This window comes from Cyphomyrmex costatus, unplaced genomic scaffold, assembly GCF_001594065.2.
Source record: "Cyphomyrmex costatus isolate MS0001 unplaced genomic scaffold, Ccosl1.0 scaffold1680, whole genome shotgun sequence".
Classification (NCBI taxonomy): Eukaryota; Metazoa; Arthropoda; class Insecta; order Hymenoptera; family Formicidae; genus Cyphomyrmex; species Cyphomyrmex costatus.
This window is the reverse complement of record NW_017275696.1, coordinates 18040-38266: the sequence shown is the minus strand read 5'-3', so window position 1 is coordinate 38266 and position 20227 is coordinate 18040. Positions and strand designations below refer to the sequence as shown.

The 20227-nt window shown below is 34.5% G+C and overlaps 4 protein-coding genes across 4 annotated transcripts; 3 read left to right on the top strand and 1 right to left on the bottom strand.

Moving 5' to 3' along the window:
- The first annotated feature begins 1102 nt into the window (after positions 1 to 1102).
- LOC108771188 (uncharacterized) lies at positions 1103 to 1495 on the top strand. The gene has a single exon (XM_018537264.1). It carries the CDS (start codon positions 1103 to 1105, stop codon positions 1493 to 1495), a length of 393 nt encoding a protein of 130 aa, XP_018392766.1.
- A 505-nt stretch (positions 1496 to 2000) lies between these two features.
- Coa7 (Cytochrome c oxidase assembly factor 7) lies at positions 2001 to 4034 on the top strand. The gene is made up of 3 exons (XM_018537266.1): positions 2001 to 2462; positions 2524 to 2658; positions 3366 to 4034. Exons 1-3 carry the CDS (start codon positions 2363 to 2365, stop codon positions 3833 to 3835), a joined length of 705 nt encoding a protein of 234 aa, XP_018392768.1. The 5' UTR covers positions 2001 to 2362; the 3' UTR covers positions 3836 to 4034.
- Positions 4035 to 4652: 618 nt separating this feature from the next.
- GILT1 (Gamma-interferon-inducible lysosomal thiol reductase 1) lies at positions 4653 to 9976 on the top strand. The gene is made up of 5 exons (XM_018537265.1): positions 4653 to 4829; positions 5270 to 5443; positions 7445 to 7654; positions 8660 to 8818; positions 9547 to 9976. The coding sequence occupies exons 1-5, from the start codon at positions 4752 to 4754 to the stop codon at positions 9664 to 9666; spliced, it is 741 nt and encodes a 246-aa protein (XP_018392767.1). The 5' UTR covers positions 4653 to 4751; the 3' UTR covers positions 9667 to 9976.
- A 758-nt stretch (positions 9977 to 10734) lies between these two features.
- On the bottom strand, positions 10735 to 17600 carry LOC108771272 (zinc finger protein GLI1). Its single transcript, XM_018537263.1, has 6 exons — positions 17256 to 17600; positions 16679 to 17216; positions 15314 to 15678; positions 14665 to 14826; positions 13114 to 13516; positions 10735 to 11001 (listed from the first exon to the last, which is right to left on the bottom strand). The coding sequence occupies exons 1-6, from the start codon at positions 17598 to 17600 to the stop codon at positions 10889 to 10891; spliced, it is 1926 nt and encodes a 641-aa protein (XP_018392765.1). The 3' UTR covers positions 10735 to 10888.
- Positions 17601 to 20227: the final 2627 nt, after the last annotated feature.

Genomic DNA, 20227 nt, shown 5'->3' with positions numbered 1-20227 from the left:
TAAAAGAATTTTTAATAATATTAGACAACTCCTTTATATTAATCTAAATACAAATTGTGTTAAGAGAGTTTCTGAACATTGTGTTAACTATAATGTTATTAACATTATTTAAAATTGCATTATTTTAGATTGATAAACGGTATATTTCTCTATCTTAAATAATGCAAACTTAAATAATGTTAATAGCATTAATTAACAAACCGCTCAGGAACTTACTAGTATAACCGGTTATTTTCATATTGATATGCGTGTATTGGTTTGAATATCCTCACGAGGTCATTTGATCCTTTTAATTCCAATTTTGGTACTACAGAGCTAGGTGGTGCTAGGGAGTCTGTCACTCTTTCTTTCACAAGATAGGAGTTTGCCCCTCCCCCCCCTCCCTGTAGTTCAATACGTTAGGTCAATATGACAGGATTCATAACCTTTATCGTCAACTTTATCACTTATCTCAGTTCGTAGGACAGAATTTATTTCTGACTTATTCTTTTGTTTCATGCAAAAACGCATTGAATGAGATTAATTTCATCAAAATTGGGGTGAGGCATCTCTTCTAAGTAATTAGTCTTTTTTGTGCTAGGTTTTTTGTTTTGTGTAAAAACATCATGAACGAGACTAATGTCATTAAAATCGGAGATAAGGTACCTCTTCTAGATAAATACCCTAAAATTTGTTTTAAGTTTGTACGAGTCTGTCATGACAGCATCAAAGTACATGATACATGATATATTAAAATACAATTTGTTAAAACTAACTACTTGGCTTAAAGCTATTCAATTTGGAATTCAGTTAAATTTTGCATACTTCAACTGCAAATCAAGATTGTCATTTAGGTTATTTATTATTTTTGCTTGTTAACTCTAGATTTTCATTGTATATATCTTATTGTTTAAAAATAACTTATTAATAAAAAGGATATTTGAATACATAAACTTAAAATTTTTCCAAATATTAGAATATTAATTGTTTTTCAGAGTATATAATTTTAATATTAATATATCAACATATATTGTTCTTTAAATATACTGCAATGTTTTTTATTCCTTCTGATATATTTTGAAATTTTATGATTATAGGTAAGAGAGAACCAAATGCATTAATGATGGCAAGTGCAACAGAGAATAGATCCGGAGTAGAATTACTACCATGCAGCTTCAGATTTTATAATTTTGTTGCCATAATCAATGATACTAATATTAATTGCCAGTTAATAAGAATGGAAGATTCTTTATATCTGTGGATTGGAGATTCCATTAATGGTAGCATGGAAGACTTGTCTTTTGCTCTCACATCAAGTTTTGAGAGACAGCCTATTGCAACCAAAATTATAGGTTCTATAGCAGATGCTACATCTACAAATATGGCTAAGAGATTAAGCATGAAGTTTGGAAAAGCAGTATATGTTAGTTTTAATATAACTCCGAACAATATAATTTTACCTGTAATTGAAAGTAGAATTCAAGAAGAGTTTAAGGCACATATAGATCTCTATTAAGTTTTCGACTTTGATTATTGATTATGTACAAATGATAGCAAATGTAACAAAAAAAAGATCCGGAGTAGAGTTGTTACTATACAGTTTCAAGTTTCATAATTTTGTTGCCAAAGTCAGTGATACTATAATTTTAATTGCTAAGTAATAAGGATGAAAAAGATTCTTTGTATCTGTGGATTGGAGATTCTGTCAATGGCATCATAGGAGACATTTTTATGTATCAAGGTGATCAGAATTGATGTTTAATATTCGTCAATTTTAATTATGTAATTGTTTTTATTACTGAAATGATCGGTTGTAGTAGTTTATGAAATTGTATCATTTACACGTACTTTTAATTTAAATATGTGAGCAGGTTTTTATATTGCACGTACACGCATTTAAATATAATGCATACTTTTCTTTCTTTTTAACGAGAATAATATTTATGTTCATATACTGTATGCATATAAAGTAGTTACAATGTTATTTTGCATACTTTACTGTCCATTTACAACATTGTTTTGGTTTTTTAGCCATTTTTGATTCGAATCTTCTCTATGTCCATGATTTTTTGGTTCGATCGATTGTTTGTCTTTGTCTGCTAATGGACCGATAATCATGGACATAGGGAAGATTCGAACCATAAATCGTGGAGATTACCGACACGATCGTGGACATTGGCTGCCTAGTTCAATGTCCACGTTTTGTGGACATGTAGGCGCTTCAAAATAAAGTAACAGCTAAATCCCGGGCCTGGAACGAACACAGCTGACTTTTTTGTTTCTTTCCTTCCATCATCCATGATCCATGACTTATAATTCTAAATATGGTGGATACTCTCTTATTATGTGATTGCACGTATAACATGAGGTAAAAAACGAAACGATGGCGTATGATTTGAAAAATGAGGAGGAAGTGAAGGAGTACTTGAAGAATCTTCACATAGAATATCAATTCGGCTGTTACAACGAGAAAAAGCCAGAGGGTGAGTGAAGCTAGAGTCTAACCTCACGATTAAGAAAAATAATCTTCTGCTCCGAAAACAGTATGTCACTTGCTTGGTGATTTTTACGAGGCAGTAAAAATGGAAATAGAGAAGGCTGCTTCATTATACAAGACGACCTGCGATCAGTATAATTACGCCAGAAGCTGTGCGAAATTCGGCGATTTTAAAGTAATCGGTGAGTTTGTTGAGAGAATCACGAGGTGCTGTAGTCTAGCAGACGTTCGCAATGTTAGTTATAAGCATCTGTGCTAGATGTCAGGAGCATTTGTTTTGGCACAAACTTCGAATCTGTCAAACATAAATTCTACCAACGTGGATTAACTTTAATCTCAATTTAATAATACATAATTTTTATCCTTTTCTAGTTTTAATAATTAGGAAAGGATGAAAAGTAAGTTGAATCTAGATTAAAATTAATTTACTTTAGCAGAACTAGGCATTATTCAAATTTCATAGGGCATTGTGATTTTATATTTAGATCTGGTTTCACCAATGTTAGATTTATTCTCGGAATTTATTCTTAGAATTAGAAAAAGATAAATAGTAAGATAAACTAACAAAGATTGTAAGATCAAAGTTAATCTTATGTTGATGCAATCAGACCTTACATTTATATCTACCAATGTAGATTCACTTTAATCTTGGTTCAATTTATTCTTTATTTTTTATAATTCTTAGAATTTAGAAGAAAATAAGAAGTAAGTTAAATAATATAAAAAGTTAATCTATGTTAGTAGAAATGGACATTAAAATGTTATAAGATTTCATCCAGCTAATGAAGAAATCATACATAATAGTTTTTTTTTTAAATGTATAAAATTATATTATATACATCACTTCAAACCTAATTATTCAAGAATTAATATTTTTCTCTTTACACAGGAAAAGGTTGCAACAAGGACATACCGACAGGGTATAAGTATCTATCAAAAAGCTGTGAGCTCAATGATGAATATGGCTGTCTGCATGCTGGTGTCTTGGGAACGTCCAAGTCCGACGTCGGAGAAAAAGACAGAGCCACCCAGATTCATGCAGGTGCCAAGTATCTGAAGAAGGCTTGCGACATGTACAACATGGACAAGGCCTGTTTCTACTTATCGGGTATTTATCTAGGAGGTTTAGAGAACGTCATCGAGAAGAACTACAAAGAGGCATACAAGCTATCGTTAAAGAGCTGCGAGCTCGGTAATCCGTACGCTTGCGCGAACTTGTCTCAGATGCACACACGCGGAGAAGGCGCGCAGAAGAATCCTGAGCTTGCTGCAATCTTCAAGAAACGTGCCACCGATTTGTACGAGGAACTGACACGATCGCAGAAAGAATTGAAGTTTCATCAGGGCATAGACTCGTAACGTTTAACTTCACGATATGGATTACATCAACCAATAGATTCATTCGTTTTTTTAGTTTATACAGTTCTGTGAAACGAAAGACTAAGTATGGAAACCTTTCATATTACGCGTTTAACACGCTGCCTTAAGCATTTGAATCATCATGAATTGCATAAATTATTTATAATTGTTTAATATAATTTGTTAAATATATGTAATAGGCGAGAAGGATTTATAAAATAAAAAATAAACAATCATATTTTTCTTTTTAATCGATAATTTATTATTCATTATTTTTGACTTAAATCGTCATCGATCTATTCTTAAATATTTCTAGTGCGAATTGTTAACTTATTCTGTATTATAAATATATTATATAGTTGTTCACAATTGTCTTATTTGATTATGCTATTCCTAATTATGCGTATTCCTGTAATATAGCCTTTGCACTTAATTGTGTTGAAAAAAAAATAAAAATTTTAAGACAAAATGAGAAATAAAATGCTGAATATGTCTGTTTCAAATTTAACTATATGAGTATAATAAAATGTTATTTAACATCAACACAGAATTGCTATTCTAAGTAAGCAGTATTCCAGTAGAAAGTGAAGAGATCATATGTCATATAGATGAAAGTCTTTAGACTTTAAACTCGCGCTTGAAAACGAATTGTCGTGCAAAACTAAGCTGGTTGCAAACTCGCGTCTATGATTGAAGGCATCCAGATAAACATAGCTGGATGTCCTCGACTAATATCGCAAGGATGAACTGTGGTTCTCCCTCTCCGTGATTGATTGTCTCGTTTTACTCTTTCTTTTTCAAGTCCCCACCGTTTACGGCTTTTCATATCTCCCTCTCACTGGCATTCGCTCGTCGACTATTGTCCGCAGCAGGTTTAAAACGCCTTTCTTGCGACTCACTTATCAACGATACGACCATGCGATTCTACCTCTCAATTTCTCGCGCCCAGCTGGCAGCAGCCGTTTTTGTCGCGCTCGTCTCTCATGGAATTCTGGTAAGCTTAAATCTTAAACTTAACATTTTTGTAAATTAATATATCTATTTTTATCGAATATTTCTCAATATAGACAAGTTATTTGAATATAGTAGAATTCTGTTTATCCGGATAAGTTGGGAGGACACGACAATTCTGATAACTGAATGATTTGAATAATAGAGACTCGCTAGCTTTCCTTTTTAGTTATTAATATTCCGATAAGAGGAATTGATGTTTAGAAAACTGAAAATGATTATGAACCAGTTCTGTCAATGTAAGATTAATTTTAATCTCTGTTTAACTTACTGTTTAATTTTTCTAATTTTTAGAATTAGAAAAAGATAAAGAGTAAATTAAAAATCGAGATTGAAGTAAATCTTACATTGGTGGAACCGGACATAAGTCAAGTACGGCGCCATAATCAAGTACATCATAATAATTTTATAAATTTGTTTAAGTCCAATGCGCAGTTGGCAGATGATGAATCAAAAATACATGTTGTCAACGTGGACGTTTACTATGAATCATTATGCAGTGATAGCATGCGATGGATAACACGTCAACTCGTGCCATGGTATCTAGAATTTAGACGTCATATTAACGTCACATTGATTCCTTATGGGAAAGCTACGGTAAGTACAATATAATTTCATATAATTATTTCTCTCTTTCTCTACGATTTTCTATCGTTTCGACGAGATGAGGCCGTGATGGTGAAAATAAAAATTGAAGTGAAGGTTGAATGTAAGAGGAGACTAACACAAAAGTCAATAATGGAAGCTTCTGGAGGCAAAATTAAGATAATGAAAGGTAAAAGAAGAGAGCGTTTATATATTTTTTGTCTCACACATATATTCACAATTTTCGCCTCCTAAAAGCTTCATTTATGTCCTGTTACTTTATACTTATAATCGATTTGCTCTTCAATTTTTATTTTTACAAGAGATGATAAATAAGGCGATAGCGTGAGGCGATTGGCATCTTATCGGCATAGATAATCACGTGAAAAGATAAAATACTTTGTATTCCTGTTTTGTTTTCACATTTATTTATTTATTTTTGTTATATAATGTATAACATTTTTTATAATATATACATATCTATAATCTGTTAACCTTCCGAAGCTGATATCAAAACATTAGTTACTTATATCTATTATTTATTTAAATACTTTGTATTCCTGTTTTGTTTTCACATTTATTTATTTATTTTTGTTATATAATGTATAACATTTTTTATAATATATACATATCTATAATCTGTTAACCTTCCGAAGCTGATATCAAAACATTAGTTACTTATATCTATTATTTATTTTATTTGTTTTTACTTATTATTTATTTTGGATATTAAAAATGAATATTATTGCTGTTTTTTTTTAATTCTTTGGGATTTAAAGAGATCGGATTTAGTTGTGATCTTAGATGAACTATGGTCGGTATTAACGAAATATATTTAGGCACGAGTATAAGTCTTTATTTGCAGCGTTAGTTAGATTACAAGCGGATTGTATGTGTCAAAAGCCGGTGGATGAATAAGCGTGTTACTCTTGTGATCAAAACTGTCTGATCTCACTCTCAGAGAAAAACTATTTGTTTTCGATCGTTTGAGAAAATTTCGAATAAAAAATTTAAAATAAACGCGAGGTTTAAAATGAATCCTTTTCAGTTTTGTTCTCTTGCCTATATGTATCTTGCGATACAACGGTTGTAATTAATTTTTCTTAATAACGAATTACAGCATGATGTGCAATATTGTACTTGATTGCAATATCAAACTATTTAATGATAATAGTGTTAAATTAAATGCTATCTAAAAATGTCGTTATAATTGTCGTGTTATCAGTAACGTTGTCTATCGATTTAATTGTTTGTTTTGTACCTGTTTTTATGTTTTGTTCTTTTTTCTACTTCGAACAGCTGAGTAGGTCTCCTATGTTCGCGTATATTTTTTGTAAAAAAAAGTTTCGGTATTGAATTAGATATTTGATTGAAGTAATTACTGACGCTAAGTCAGTAACACTTATTTAATTTGCGACTTTTTAGTTAAACACTAATTAATTTTAAAATAAACGTATTGATACTCTTATAGAAATCTAATTTAATATTGGCCTATTTTAATACTTAAAATTATTTATAATTAGTTTGAGTATTAAAAGTATAGAATAACAGTATCAATTACTCACACTATTTTGTAATATTAAATTTTTGTAAAGGTAAAATTTGTATAAAAAATAATAAATACTAATAATAAATTTATTTTAATAACAATAATTTAATAAATTATTGAATAATTTAATGAAGTAATTAAATTTTTAGATGTAATATAAAGAATGTAATTGAGTGGGTTCAATGAACCCATCGTCAGCTACGGACGGTTAATTAACATAGAGAGAGTTTCTTAATTTTTATATTTACATATTTATTTACTGGCTTTTCTATTAAATATTCTTCTCGAGAGGAATTAATGAATTGGATCAACACACAAGGGATCCGCTTGAATCCATGTGGCCTTGAAAACGCAAAATGATTCCCCTCGCTATAGTCTTCGGTATTCTCATCCACGTCGGCCACAAGGAAAACGTTGTCGTTTTAAACGATTAAAATGCAAATTAATGACATATGTGTCTGTAGCGCCATCGCGAAAGCGAAACCGGTCCATGGCAGTTCTCCTGTCAACATGGGCCTAACGAATGTCTTGGGAATAAGGCTCAGGCATGTGGGATTCACGCCATACAGTCCTCCGAGGCAGCCGAGAATCATCAGCGACTGATGATCAATCTGATCGGTTGTGCAATGTTCGCTTCAGGGGGGGGTAGGAACCCGGTCACTGCTGTTCAACAGGTAGCTTCACCTTTGCGTATAATTTCCTAGCCACGATTAGCCGATACTGTATGATTGTCCCCACAAACATGCTTTTATCGAACGTAACGTCTAATTAATTTCCGTACGACTTGCATCGATGAGTAAGAGTCGACATTTAACTCGTAACGCCGACCTTTCGGCATACTTTCTCGTTGAATTCGCGCGATAGCGTGCCGCGATCACGCAGAGTGCAACGCATTTGACAAAACGTCACTCAAGGGTGCATTCGTTTAATGAAAAAATAAACACTGCGCACTTTTGAAGATTGAGATAAAAGATGTTTTATCGTTGGACAAAATATCATCGAGATGTACTTATTCTCACAGAAATTTAATGAAAAGTATATACAGTGATTAACTACTTATTTAGTAAGTAAATAGTCACTGTATCTTTCAGTATTAAATTGGATTTCTGTAAGAATAATTGATAGAAATTATAATTAAAACGAAATAACATCGTTATTTTTTCAAAAGATACTTTTGAAAAACAAACAATAAAATTATCATGGCATCAAAAGCAATTATTAAACCCTTTGAGATTTACAAAGGATTAAGTTACTTTTTGATCATTCACAATATATTTTACCGTCAAAATGATGTTATCATGTCATCATTTTAATTGTTCTTGACATTTCAATGTTTTAAATGAGTTTAAATTATAATTGGAGTTTTTGTTTGGGCATAATTTCTTTCACATTACATGGAAAATCAGACTATTAAACATGAAACGTGAAGGAAAAGTGATTTCAATTTCTCAAACTGATTTCCACAGATGATCGTTAATTTTCGATAATACACGTCGCATTTGATATCTATTGACATATATTAGATAACATAATTGCTGACTCGTTTCATTATCTTTTCATGTTGTGTCACGTACGTAAAACGAGTGCGGAAATTTTTCGCTGATAAATACATTCATCTGAGGATAATAACGATAAAATATTTCAACATAAACTATAATAACGCGACGAATAAATTTTAGTGTACTGAAGAAGTCGAATTTATTACTACAAAAACGCGAAAGTTGATCGACGATTGCATCGCGAGCCCGCTGGCAGACGATTTGCTTGCGGCGAACGGTGACAAAACGGATGCCATGCAATCACCTTTGAGATTCGTGCCGACGATAGTGATCAACGGGGTAAGCGTTAGAATTGTCTTAATCCACAATGATTAATTATAAATTGGCATGCTGAGAAAAAATTAAGTTACAATTGCTATAATTTAATTACAATTTATAGTCATTTTTGGTGCCAGAGTAATATATGTATATATATATTTTTTATTCATACATATATCTGTATTTTTTAATAGAATTATATAATTATTCAACAAATCAATTAAAGAAGACTCTCGAATTATATAATTATTATTACTAACATTTTAACAAAAATGACTATTAACTCAGATAACCAAGTCTGCAGAGACATTTTGAACAGAGTGTGCTACAAATTTTTGATGGTAGAAAAGTAACAAATTTCGTACAGAGTAACTAATAATATTTGTAATATCTGACAATGTGTAAACTACCGCCAGATAATAGGACAAAGTCTGTTGACATACTTTGCCATTAAATTGGCGGTAGAAACTGAACAAGATTTGCAGCTTTATAGTTTTTTCTTACCAATCCACTGTATATCAGCAGACTTTGTTGACAAATTCTGAAATTAATGCGGACACAGGCTATAGATGATTGTGAGAATCTGATTGAATTTGCTGCCAATCTACCAGTAAACTACTAGCATTTAAAAAAATTCTAATCGTAATTATTTTACCATGCAATTAGAGTCATAAATATCAAACGCTTTTCTCTTAATATACGATTTTAAATATGGTTATCCAACATCATTACAATTATCGTATGTACAGGTATACTCGAAGGAAAATCAAGATGAGGCGCTAAGTAACTTCCCCAAATTGATTTGTCGGCATTTGACGAAGAAGGATGATAGGCCAAGCGCCTGCGAAGACGAAAATCCAGAGAATTAAAAAATGGTAGGATCGAGCCACGTATGTGTGGAAGGTGTGGTGATGCATAAACTTGTTCGAAATAAATGATATATTTAGTTCACCTATAATATACATTAGTGCCTATGTACAAAAATATATACGATTTATCAAGTACAACGAATGAGTATAAAATTGATCGTAGAAAGAGAGAAACGAAACAATGAGATCGCAGCGACAGGATAAACGCGTCGTTAATCGGCGAATCATCCACGCTTCCTTTTCTCCTAAGAAAAAACACGTCTATTATATAAGAAGCAACATAATTATTTCTTTTTAAAATTGAAGTTTAATCGCTATTCTCGAGATTAGCGATTAATTACATAGCTATGAAGTAAAATAACTGTGTCTGAACTATTCGAAAACGTGATTCTTAACCCTCTGAGCTAACGCCAGAATCTGTAACAAAATTATTTCTATAAGAGAACCATTTAATTTATATTAAAAATAAAAGGCACTGATTAATTTTAAAGAACCAAAGTAACGTCTCTTTGTAGAAAGTTAATACTATAAATATTAAATTGGTTAATGATCAATTACTTATCTGAAATATTAAAAGTAAGTTATTTTAATATTTAAAATAAATAATTAATCACTGAGCAATTTTAATACTTACAGTATTAAATTTCTCTGAAGTTTGTATAAGAAAGAATGAGAAAGAGAATAGTAAATACATTTTAATAGAAAAGAATAATCCAAATTTGTGTGTAAATGTAATATAAAAAAAGTAAAGTGTTTGTTATTTATGGCAAACAGATTTATAATTGAGGATACGGTCAACATAATATGTTACGTTGAAAAAAATTATTAAATCTTAATATGTATTGAATAATAAACTACTAAGTAAAAATTTACTATAAGTAAGAACTGTTCAAATAAATATGTATTAAAATTTAGCATTTTTTTCAGTGTACAAATAATACTTTGAAGCATTATTTGATTGGTCAATTCTTACAATTCTTTCTTCTGATTGATCAATCAAATGCTTTAAAGTATTTATAGTGAGACTTTGACCGTACTCTCTGAGTGAGTTATTCAATAAATCTGCCGTTAGTTTCAAAGGGTTAATCGAACCAATAAGATGCGAGGTTAATCGAATCAATCATGTCTTATTATTTTATTAATTACATCCATTCATTCACCGACGCATCACGCCCTGTTTCACCTTCGTCAGAGAAAGGATTCTTTAGCTGAACTGAAAGGCTCATCCATCGATGAAGATAGCTTCGTTTAAGATGCTCAACTCGTGGAACTGTCGCTCGGTGTCGACGCCTAATTCATGAAAATCCGGCACGTCCTCTGCAGTCACGCAGAATCCTGTAACGAGCAACTCGATGATAAAAGGTTGCGTTCAGCAGAAAAAGCAGCTTTGCAACGATTGGATCATACTTTTAGATCTAGAGGAATAACTTGCAGAATAAACATTTTGCTAAATATGGCCGGTGCTTTGCTCTCATTCTTTCTTTCTTTTACTCACTCTTACTGTCACCCATTTGATCTCGCGCGCGCGTTTTTATATACTTTCACGAAATTACGCGAGGGCTTCTTTGGAAATAGCACGGGTGCATGGCACGTGGCGCGTGACAAAACAGAGTTTTGTCATGTGTTTTGTCACGCGTACGCGTCCGCGCGTTCTCGTCGCGTCGTACGCGGCGTATGCCTTCCCCCCTCAAAAAAGTAAGGAATATTATTTTAAGACTCTGTATGGGGTAAAGGCATAAAGGAGTGAACCTCCTCTGAGATCAAGCTATAGACGACCGGGAACGACACTGTCATCGGCACGATGCGCGAACCGCATCAGAAAAGTCAAAAAAAAGCCAGCACGCGCCCGCGAGATGCACGCACGCACGTACGCAAGCATAAAACGCAGGTTCAGAATCTGCGAAATTATACCCTACCCTAATGAAAAATATTCTCGAATATCCCAAAAAATTTTTAAGAATTTGTCATACTTCAAATTTATAAAAAAGACATTTAAAAATACTTTTTCAGATTTTTTGTATAAATTTTTTTCAGAAGCTATAGAATGATTTAAGTTCCAAAAATTTTTTTAATATTTTAAAATTTACACATTGAGAAAAATGGTTGGATTAATTAGAATTCTACTTGAAAATACAGGAAAATTTTCTGATTAGCCAAATCTACTAAAATTCTAGCTAAGATAATTTTGATTAGATATATAATCTTCTATTCTGATTCGTTCACTTTTAACCAAATATTTTTCTCGTATATGAAAAATTCTAGAGAAAAGGTATACATATAAATTTTCTGAGTACTTCCAAGAAACGTATCAAAATCGTATGAAAATCTAAAAAATTCTCTGACGAATTTTTACCACGGTATTGCTAGAGATAGTCTTGGCAAAATATTAAGAACATTTTTTTTCACTAAAAATTCTTTTATCTGCATTGTGTTACCTTCGTTGGTCACCAACATTATACAAATTTAAAGGATTTTTAAAATAAAAAATGATAATTTACAACAAACGTCATAAATGAATATTTAGCATCTTGCATTTCGTACTTGCGGAAGATGCTTAAATAATATAAATAATATAAAGATTTCTAAAAATAGTCTTTTTAATTATTGTGATTCTAATTTATTAAATAGTTCCATGACTAACTCGATCTATTTTGTAAGTACTATTTTTGCAAAGAGTAACTGGAATAATACTCATGAACGGAAAAACAAGGTCTTACCCTATTGGCAATAAAAGTTAAAGGTCATGCTATATCTTAACTACGGAACTATTACGTGATATGTAAAAACTGTAATGTAAGCAAACAAAATAAATAACAAATGTCTTTTATTGAATTTTGATCAGATTTTCATCGAAAATGCTGACTGAAAATATAAATCATGTTGAGAGAATTAAAACCATACAGTATAGTCATGATGATGAAAGAGTGATTACTGTCAATGTCAACCGAAAAGATAATATAACAATTAATGTACCATAAAGTCTAGAAAATAAAGAAATAAGGTATAAGTTAATAGAATGATCTTAATTGATATTTATTTATTAAAATCATTAACATTCTATAATTATAAAATTTTAATAAATATAGTCTTTGATAAAAGCGTGGATAACATAACTTTCGACATATTTTTCATGTCTTATCGCAGTCCGGTAGATTATCAATCTGCAACGGTATTTGTAGTTTCATTCTGTTTTTTGTTTATAAACATCTTAGACTTTTTTTGCAGTCGTTTCTTATGATATTTTCGGCCCTTTCAAATGCAAAGGAAAGCTTTGAATCTTTTAACGTATCTACTATACTCGACACTGATCGTTAAATACATCATTCTTTAATAAAATCGGACAATAACTCAAGCTCATGTCACACTACACGTTGGAAATCGATGATTGCGAATTGGGCATTAAAATTTACAGCACTAGCGATTAAATCGATTGAATACATAGATTACCTGTATTCTCGTTCTGTACATTATTGATGTCGTTGATCAGAAGATGACGAACCGATTCGATCGGCACGTATTCCTGCTGATTGCTGTCGAAATTCAAGGAGATTCTATTCAGTTGGCATGTATTATCCGGCAACGTGTTCTCCTCTTTGACGTAAGTTTTAGATAACTTGTACAACGAATGATCCGTTTCCACGTCGAGGATGCACGCATTTTGACTTCTTCGATGAGGAATTGTCGAGTTTAATTTGTGTCCTATCGTCACGTTACTCGTTGGTACCTTATCCGACGATAATAGATTGGATAACGTACTCGAATTCTCCGTGTGATTCTTCAAATGTTTCCTAAGACTCGACGGATCCGTGTACCGTTTGCCGCAGCCGCTCACTTGGCAGGCGTATGGTTTCTAGAAGAAGAACAAATTAACGTCATTATCAAAATCATTTTTCTGTCAAAAAAGATCATTAAATCAACAAAAATACAAAACTTATACTATAAAGCTTAACATAATAATTCTTCATATACCTAAATATTATAAATGTCTCATTCCAGCAAATAAACTGGATGTTCTTCTAGCAAAATAACGATAAAGACATTATTTAACGTGAAAAATGACGACAAATAACATCAGCTTTCCTAGGTTATTTTCAATTAATATTCAGAAATGTTTCCTATTTTGAATCTGACCAGTTTTCAATATTGGACTCAACAAAAATTGCGACGCTTATATATACAATACCATCAGAAAGTTTAGGACCAATATGATATAATCTTAAAATACATAATTATGATGAAATTATAAAACGAATACACGTTAAATAGTTACGTAATAATATTTTATTTTCAAATAAATTGAAAATATTAACAATAATTAATGCTATTGGCCTTATATTACAAAAAAGAACTAAACATTTTCCTAGTCAAATCCACCTGTACATTTTTTATAACCTTTATACAAATTCTAGGTATTCGGTCTATGAGATTTTTTGTTGTTTGATTGTGTATATTTTTCCACTCCGTCCGTAAGATTTCCCACAAAGAATTTTCAGTAGAACATTCTCATCGTTCTTATTTGATCAAAATCATCCTACAATAGCTCTATAGGATTTAGATCGAGTGATTGCGGCGGCCGTTCTTTAGAGTTTTATCTGCTTCTTTTTGTGATATGTAGTTTCAACAAAGTTTGGACGAATATTTAAGGTCATTATCAAATGAAAAATAAAATCGGACTTGCATATATTTTAAATAAAAAGAACACAAAATTAAGTTTCTAAAACTTTTGGTCTTGAACTTTCTAACGGTAGTATATATTATATTCGGTACAGTTACCTTATTATAAAATATTTATAATTATACCTACTATAGAGTTTATGTTAATTAATTTTCCTAGAGAGAATATAAGCCGTAATACGTGCCACAACAATTTATATCGATACGTACAGCTTACCGAGTATCAAATCAACAATTAACTACCTATGAGAAATTTTAGAGAAGAAACTTAAATTGCAATTTGTCCGTTTATCAAATGCGTGAAAAGTAAGAAAGGTATTATACTCTATCATAATGCGTTCTCTGATGCTTGGCCCGATCGCTACTATTGCTAAATGCCTTTGAGCATCCATTGTGTTGACAAGCGTAAGGCCTTTCGCCCGTGTGCGATCTCTGGTGTATCTTCAAGTTTTCCAAACGACTGAAGGCCTTTTTACAGCCAACAAACTGAAATAAGAACCAACAAGAAATCAACATCTTGCTGACAAACAATTAAAAAAAATGAAATTTGTGATAATAAAAAACAATAGTACTTATGTAATTTTTAAAATTTTTATATAAATTAAAAAATTTTTGTATAATTTTATAACTATTTAAAACATTTTTTAGATTTTTTATACAAATTGAAATTTTTTAGAAATGAAAAAGTCTATTATTTATGTATATGTACTTTTTAAATTCTTCATATAAATTTGGAAATATTATATAGGTATGTATGTTAAGACTTTTTATTTTATAAATTCTAAGAAAACCTATAACGTATTTGTAAAATATAAAACTTGTACATCTATAAAATTTGAAGTATTCTTTTAAAAATCTTTACAAATTGAAAATATTGAATATTCTTAAGAATAGTAGTATAAGAGGGATGCCACAAAAGTCACTCTAAAGTTAAAAATCGCCGAGAGGAAATAACAAGACGAGAAACACTAACCGGACATTTATTCGGCTTCTCCTGCGTGTGTACCCGCATATGAATGAGCAATTTGTATCTCGCGTTGAACGGTCGAGCGCGCGGACATCCTTGCCACAGGCAGGCAAACTCGTCTTCGCGGCCCGTCGTCGTCGCCGTCGTGGCCATCCCGAGAAAGCCGTCTCCCGCCTCCTTGCCGTCTCGCTCCTTATCCCGGTCTCGTTGAATCCGTCTGCCATGGCCGTGCGCATTCATCGAGGACGACTCCACGTGCCGCCTCTCGATGTGTCGCACCAGACCCTCTTGCTCCGTAAATGCACAGCCGCAGTCGATCCAACGGCACTGATAAGCCAACGTGAGGCTATCATCCACTGGTCTCGCGCAATCTGCAACGTGACGTACGCACGCGAAACGTAAATACGCGCAACTGGAGCAGAAATTGCGTGTGCCCGAAGAATTGCCTCATGTATTCGGATCGTTGCGTTTAGTACGTAAGTCTGATGATGCTAAAAATATTGAAAACTAGACAACGCAAAATCTAAAATCCATATTATATATAACATAAGATGTCTTTAAGACATCATTTAAATGGTTCTCGCAAAAATGTCTTTAAGACGTCTTGCCCGGGAAGAATCATACAGTTAAGTTGTAATCATAGGACGTCATCATGACGTTATTTGTTCACTTAAAAATGAACTTATATAAGTGATAAATATAATCATGATGATGTTCTTATGATATTATTATGACTTCTGTGTTCTACTTGTCGAGAATGTCCCGATTTTGGACTTGGTGTTATCTGGGAAGTCATTAATTTTGCAAAGATGCATTTGGAGCACACACGGAAAGAACATTTTGCTGAAACGTCATATCTCAAAATTTAGGTCGATACAGATCTGAAAATAATTTGACTATCGAAATAATTATGTACAAAATTTAAACATGTATGATAAGCACTGCAGGAAGTTTTAACATTTTAGCAACTTCTGAACATATTTATAATAATTATTGATTGTCAATCAAATTATTTCTATATTTATATGTATTTGCCTACTCTCTGAAATCTTTGAAGTAGAATTTAATTCTAAAGAGTACAAAAAGTGTCTCAAAAAGTGACAATTGAATCAGTGCTAAAAAAGAGTGATGCAATCGTTAATTTTTTTAAAAGTGTGTGAGATTTCTCTTTCAAGTTCGATTCCACTTCAAAAATTTCAGAGAATACCTGAATTTGTGATACTGGAATAAATCATTCTTTCTGTATAAAAATAAAAATATATCGACCTCTTTATTAATTTGCTAGAAATCACGGATAGATCCTGACGAAACGAGATCGTGAAAGACTAGATTTCCCTAAAGTAAATGATAAAGGCGATTCACTGAACTTACCATAAGATTTGTCATTCTTCTCGGTTTCAGCGACTTTCGACCCGGTGACCCGTCGATTATTCCCGAGCAACAAGCCCTCATTTCGCGGCAATATCACCTGATTACCAAAACCGTCCATCGCGCCAACGAGCTCACCGTCGAGGTTGATCGTTGTCGACTGTTGTTGAGAGGAAACGAGATGTCCAACCGCGTAATACGGCGGATTAAAATTCTGGAATGATTCCTGCTGCTCATCGCCCGCGAGACAAGTCGTCGATGATGACGACGGCGAATCCACGTTGCTCAGCAACGACGTTGGGTCACCCCTGATCAGACTGAGGTCAAACTCGTCGGCGATCGAGGGGCTGTAGTTCTGAACCGTAACGTCGTTTTGAATGCTCATCAACAGTGACACCATGTCCTCTTGGCAGTCGGGATAATCCTGATACTCGCCCTGCGATTCTGCTCCGTATTCCGGAAAAATCGTGTTGTTGAAATTGCGCGAGAAGGAGAAGGCTGAGCCCATCGACGGTAACTTCCGACAGTCCGATGACTTATCCTCAGCATGATCTATCGTCGTCGTCGCTGTCGTCGTCGCTGTCACTACGTTGCTCCAAGTCGGCGTGGTCGCCTCGCTACAGGTGCTACCAGCCGGCGATCCACTGCCGTTGGTAGGATACTGAAAGACAACGGGTACCTGATCCCAGTCGAGATAATCCCGCGGATCCGTGCCGATTTCCAGCGGAGAGAAGAGCACGCTGTTATCCGTCATTTGCGAGGTCGTCCAGCAGTACGGTTGGACGACGTCAACGTCTATGCCGGTCATCGCCATGGACATCAGATCGGGCAGGGAACCGTCGTCGACGAAGTCGTCTTGCTCCAGAACGGGGAGTCGCACGTCGTCCTCCTCGCTCCGCTCGCCGTGATAATCCTCGAGGTGCATCTCCTCCGCTTCCTCCTCCTCTTCCTCCGTCGTTGTCGTCGTCGTCGTCGTCGTCCTCGTCGATCCGAGCTCGTCGCCGCCGGCAGCCTGCCGTCAATCATAGCGATATGTGGCGTTAGTGAATTGCGGCACACGCTCGACGGAATTGCGAAACCGCCGGATTTTGTAACGTCGTGCGACGTACGGCGTGGATTAAGAAAGCCACGAGGGCCGCTTTTCAACGCTTTATCCGACACCGTGCACTTTGCGCCCGACCGACCATTATCGCGGGGCTCCTCGTCACCGCGTAAAACGCGAGATAACGCGGCGTGACGGTGATGAGTCTCTGGGAACATCGACGAATACGATGATAATGGAGCAAACTTATAACTACGCTACGATATTCGCAACGTTGGCGGATTGTCGAGCGGTTCCAAGTCGAGTTTCCCATTACTCTCGGTTCTCCTCTTGGGAAGATCCTCTCGGATCTTGCCAAAGATTCATCCGACTCACTTTTGCGAAGCAAACTCTTACGAAGTCACACGGCTCTTTCCGCGCGTCACGATCTAACTTGATAATCAATCATGAGCGCGTTTATATAATTTCCGATGAATCCGTGATTTAATAGTCAGAAATTGATCGAAGCGAAAAACGTATATCCGATTGTGATTTATTGTGTGTCGGTAGTTATACGTACAGAAATCTATTTTAATTTTGAAAGATATAATAAGTGTAATTATATCCAGTCGACACAAACGGAAAGTGACGTGACATCAATGTTACACAATTTCGCACTCAACAATGTTATATTACATACATTTATATTGTTGAATGCAGAATTATATAACATTGATGTTATACTTCTATAGTTGGTGTCAATTGAGTAATTATTTATTATTTTGAATATTGAATATGAATACACACACAAAATAAATCACCTCCTTGCAATATTAAATTTCTATAAATGTCACTTATATATAAATGGGGAAAAGAACTTAAGAATAAACCTCTGCGCGTAGATAAAATATACTTTAGCTAAATCCATAAGTCTAGGCCCACAACTTTGTTTTAAGATTGTAAGTAATTGAAGCCGTATAAGAAATTGAAGTTATTTTTCTCTATATTCGAATATAATTGGTTAATTTCTTACGGTTTACAGCTTTTTTATACAATCAAATGTGGAACTTTAAGTATATTTACGCGCGTGCAGTGTTATATCGCAGCTCTAAAATCATTACGATTGTCTCTATCATTGTGATAAACATCTCTCACGATTATGACCGACAAAAATGTCCATTCTTATTATTTTAGATTAACTTTAATCTCGGTTCAATTTACTTTTTATCTTCTTCCAGGATACACCGGATACAGTCAACGCACGTAATGTTTTGAATCACTCTTTGATCGTTCAATTCTTTTTTCCGATTAAACAATCAAATTGTTCAAAGTAATTTGTAATGAGACTTTGACGTATCCCTAGTTCTAAAATTAGAAAGAGATAAACAATAAATTAAACAAAGATTCAAGTTGCATTAGCAAAAATAGGGCTTACCAGGCCTTATTCGATTCACTGTCGGTCAATCGCACAAGTAGAAATAATGTCTCATCTGTTAGTGTCTTAATCGTGATCTTTAGAGAGTCAATCTTCTCCGAGGCGGACCACCCTCTAATCCGATGGGAAATGTCATCAGAGGGAAATGAGGCGCGATCGTACAAAAGCACAACAACGAGACATCTTTCCTTCCATTAAAAAACATGTCATAATCATCGCCAGGTCTTTCGCACTAATTAATCCTACGCGTCTCATTAAATCGCACGCGTTAAACTTCGCCTCTCAAACAGGAAGACGTCCGATCGCGCCTCACTTTCCTCCGGGAGTCTACTAGAAGTCGGAGATAGTGTAAAATTTAAGAATAACGTCAGAGGAGCAGCTTACTTCGATATCAACGTATCAACATGTACACGATGATCGACGGGCTGCTTATCGCGCCGGTCTTTTCCGCTCGACAGCTCTCTCTTTTTCTCTCTCCCTCTTTCTCTGTCCTTCTCTCTTTCACTCCCAATCTCCCTCCCTCACTTTATGTTTATCTGTCTTCCTCGCGTGGCACGCGCTCGATAACGATCGCAAGAAACAAGAACAACACCGGTTTCTTCTCGCGGAACCGATAAAGCGGGATATATATATCAGGGGATTCTGGTGCTTTCGCACCATCCGTTAACACGTCTCGTTGAAGACTATCAGCTTCGAAGACGATTCTTTCCTCCGTCGGAGGAAATCTCTCGAAGAACCGAAAGAGAGGATCAAGGGATCTCCCACCTCCTCCTCCTTCTCCTCCTCTAATGAAGTACGTAGCCCTTCGAGATGCTCCTCTTCTTGGAAAACGTAGGGCAGAAGGGTGCGAGAAGGGAACGTCGCGCCGCCCACTCGCGTGGCTGCATGATGCTGCATCGCGTAGCCGACCCCCCCCTCCCGTAACCCCTTCGCGGTACACGGCCGCAACCGCCGCTACACTTGTCGCGGGGGTACGCGGCTTTCCATCTTCGCGGGGACCCTCCGAGGGTGGCGACCGAACATCTGCCGAGGCGCGTAAATACGCGCGTTCGGCGACCTCGCAGCGACGATCCTTCCATGCGCGAATCATTCATGA